The 3368-nt window shown below is 52.5% G+C and overlaps 1 protein-coding gene across 1 annotated transcript in view; it reads right to left on the reverse strand.

The window, feature by feature from the left end:
* Nucleotides 1–715: 715 nt before the first annotated feature.
* The window catches only part of OTUD7B (OTU deubiquitinase 7B), a 33274-nt gene continuing 30621 nt past the window's right edge, over nt 716–3368 (reverse strand). The window contains exon 12 of the mRNA XM_031064702.1: nt 716–3367. Coding sequence (XP_030920562.1) covers nt 3170–3367 — 198 coding nt within the window. The 3' untranslated portion in view covers nt 716–3169. The remainder of the gene's footprint in view (nt 3368) is intronic.

A 3368-nucleotide genomic window follows, 5' to 3' on the forward strand; every position in this document is an offset into this window, starting at 1 on the left:
TCCTGCTGTATTTCTCCCCAGATTTTTGGGGCAGTCGCAGCTTTGGAGGCTGCACCTCGTGCACCCCAATTTTCCCCCTGCAGCAGGATCACCTGGCAGAGGTTCCCAGGCGCTGGGAAAAGCTTTTGGCTCGGGCACCTGGCAGATGAGAGGAATTTCCTGGAGGCTTTGAGCCCAGACGGGGTCAGTCGGGGCCATGGCAGGAGGGAAGATCCTGGAGGAAAATCATCAGAGATGGAGCTGGGCACGGAGTGTCCGCCCACAATGCCGGGAGGAAGGGAAACCAGGGAGCTGGGAGAGAAAATCCCAGTGCCAGAAATCCCTTGGGAAACTGCTCCTGGGGTCCCACCTTCCACCATCCATCTCCAACCACCCCCAAACCTCTTTTTCATTGAAAGCTTCAGCATCCATATGGCTCGTGCTGGTTTTATCCCTAATTTTGTCCTGAGACTCAGGTACCAAAGGGAGCCTTGGGATGCAGCTGGGGAAAAGAGCAGCAAGGACAGACAGAAACAGGGAGGGAGGGGTGTTTGAGGGTGTTCTTTTTTAAATGAAAGCCAAGAATTAGTACCAAAATGGAATCACACAATAAATAATATAAATAATAACCTCAAAATCCCAAAATAATTAGATGGAGAAAGGGATGAGGAGCTGCCCCAGGAGGGAATTGGGGATGCCCGGAGCCCTCAGGGTGAGGGGATGAAGGAGCCTCAGGTGCATCAGCTGAAGGTTTTTATTGTCAATGAGTCTGTGGTGCCACAACGAGGCCACAGGTACAGCCCAAGTGCAACGCTCTGGCCCTGTTCACCAGGAGGCCAAATATCACCAATTAATCTGGAATGAATTAAAAAAAAAAAGGAGTTTTTTTGGTGAATAAACCACTGCAGAATTAATTCAGGTCACTCGGTGTCGCGTTAGTGAGACCCAAAGCTGCCCTGGCCTCCTCTGCTGAGGGGCCGGGGGATGGCGAGGGTGAATCTCATTTAATCAAATCAAATCAAATCTCGTTAACGGGTTTTACACACGCTGAAAGACAAAGTTTTCCTCCACCAGGATCAATTTGAATTCCAACCACACCAGTAAGTGCACTTAGTTTGACCTTGGGGTCACACCACAGTCTCCCCGTGGAAAAATCCCTCCTGGGGGCAGGTTTGGTGCTTCTCCTCCAGGTTTGGAGTTTTTCCCTCCAGCACTGCTGCTTTTCCTACAGATTTTCTGCCTTCTCCCTCTCCCCTCCCAAGCCCAGCCTCCACTGGGAGGGAGCTACCCAAAAAGGAGAGAAATTCCCCCAAAACCTGAGTGCTGAAGCATCACCACCCCCTGCCCTCCCGTGCCCTGGGGCATTCCCAACACCAAAACAAAGCTGCTGCTCCAATTTGGGGAAAAATAAACATCAGAAAGTGGAATTTGAACCAAGAGCCCGTAAACAGTGAAGGGTTTGGGTTGCGTTTCAACCATCTCAGCTTCAAATTTGGGGTGAATCAAATAGGGGCAGAGCTTGTGCTGCTTAAGCAGCACTGCATGGCCGTGTCTGGGGTTGAAGTCCATTGGAATTCCTGCAGTTTGAGGGAGAAACGTGGAATTTGTTCCCAGGTAAGAGGAGCCAGCTGGAGTGGGTGTCACACCCTCCCCTTCCCACAGCTTCAGCCACGCTCGGGGGTTTTTATAAAACCAGGGAAAACAACACTGGAGTCAAACCATCCCTGGGGTGTCTGAAATTTGGATTTGAAAATCTGCAGACAAGGAGCATTGCTGGCTGGACTCGAAGTGTTGGGATCCCACCAGGAAAGGCCTTAACTCTGGGGGTTTTAGGTCCAAATTAACATTTTTAGGGCCAAGTGTAAGGCGTGGGTGATCCCCCCACTCAGCTCACTTCCAGCTCCTCTTCCTCATCCCTTCTCCTGGCAATGGCCATGGGCAGGAAGGGGTTGCATAGTTTGATTCCTTCTGGAAAATCAACCCAAAAATAGAAAGGAGGGAATGTTGTAAAGCTCTGGCTGAAGGATAGAACTCCTGTTTTATTTCCATGTGATAGGAAATGCTGCACCTCACTCCGTGCAGGATCAGGCCTGGTTTGGGAGCTGCAGTTACCAAAAAAAAAAAAAACCCCAAGGAATTCTGTGCAAACATCGCAGTGCTAAAGTGAATCCCACCCTGGGAGCCAGGGGGCCGGGATGGGGTCAGGAACAACACGTGGGAGGATTTTACCTTCTTGTTCTGCTTTTTTAGCCCTGTTATCAAAAAATATGGATTAATTCCGCAGCCTAAAGGTCAGTTGGTGGCTCAGCACAACGGAGCCGAGTTAATCAGGATCAGAGGTAGTACAGAGTAGCTGTGCTCAAGTAGGAGTTACATGGGGCTGGGGGTGCTCTGGGACCCCTTTCCAGTGGGTTTTCCTGGGGGATTTGCCCCAGGCTCACTGGGAATTCCTGGCAGGAGATGCTGAGCCAGGGTCTCCTGTGGGCTGGGGGTTCTGCACAGGAAGAGAAACCTCCAATCCCTTGAGCTCTGGGAGTCCCTTCCGCCTCAGCAAGAGTTTAAAAATTACATTTTAAAACCAGAGTTCAGCTCATGGGGAGGAGAGGAAGGGACAGAGCCCTGAGCCTGTCCTGGTGCTCGGAATCATCCAGGACTGGGTGGGGGGCGTCCAACCCACCTCACCTCATCAAAGTCCAACTCCAACACGGTGTCGCTCAGTACCAGCAAGAAGAAATACAGAATAAAACCAGTGTTAAAAAACTCCATTAAAAGGTTTTGTGACTCTCAAAATGGGGCATTTTTGCTCCGTCCCAGGTGGTCAGGAAGCGGGAAGGACCTGGTGGGAGCTGCTCCCCCTGCCCACTCCCAAAGCTTTGGTCTGGTTTCTTGAGTTTTTGAGGAATTCTCCCCCCTCACCCTGTGCTCCGACCCGAGCAGCCCCCCTGGGAATCCTTCTCCTCCCCTGCAGGGGCTCCAGGAAGGCCGGGGCTGCTTTCCCCCCTCTCTCCCTCCTGCACCCCATCAATCCCACCAGCCCCTTGCCACACTCCCAGCCCACCCCAGCAGGCCCAACGCCTGCTCCCACCTCCTGCAGAGTGGGAGAGGAGCGTGGGTGGGTGTAAAAACCAAACTGGATCTCTGTTATTGCATTCCCCACGTGCCAGGGGTCCGGATCTGCACAGGGGGAGCCTCAGAACCTGTGCACCAGCGCCTCCCTCTCCCTGCGCCGCAGCTCCTCCTTGTAACAGCAGGAACAGAAATTCCCAGTCTCTGGGTGTCCATAAAAGCTGCAGTTGGGCTGTTTGCACTTGGTCTGCTGGATGTTGTAGAGGCCTTGGCTTCTCATTTTATCCACTGTTCCTCCCTTGTCCTGCTCCAGGAGCTCCCGG

Source organism: Geospiza fortis, unplaced genomic scaffold, assembly GCF_000277835.1.
Source record: "Geospiza fortis unplaced genomic scaffold, GeoFor_1.0 scaffold439, whole genome shotgun sequence".
NCBI lineage: Eukaryota > Metazoa > Chordata > Aves > Passeriformes > Thraupidae > Geospiza > Geospiza fortis.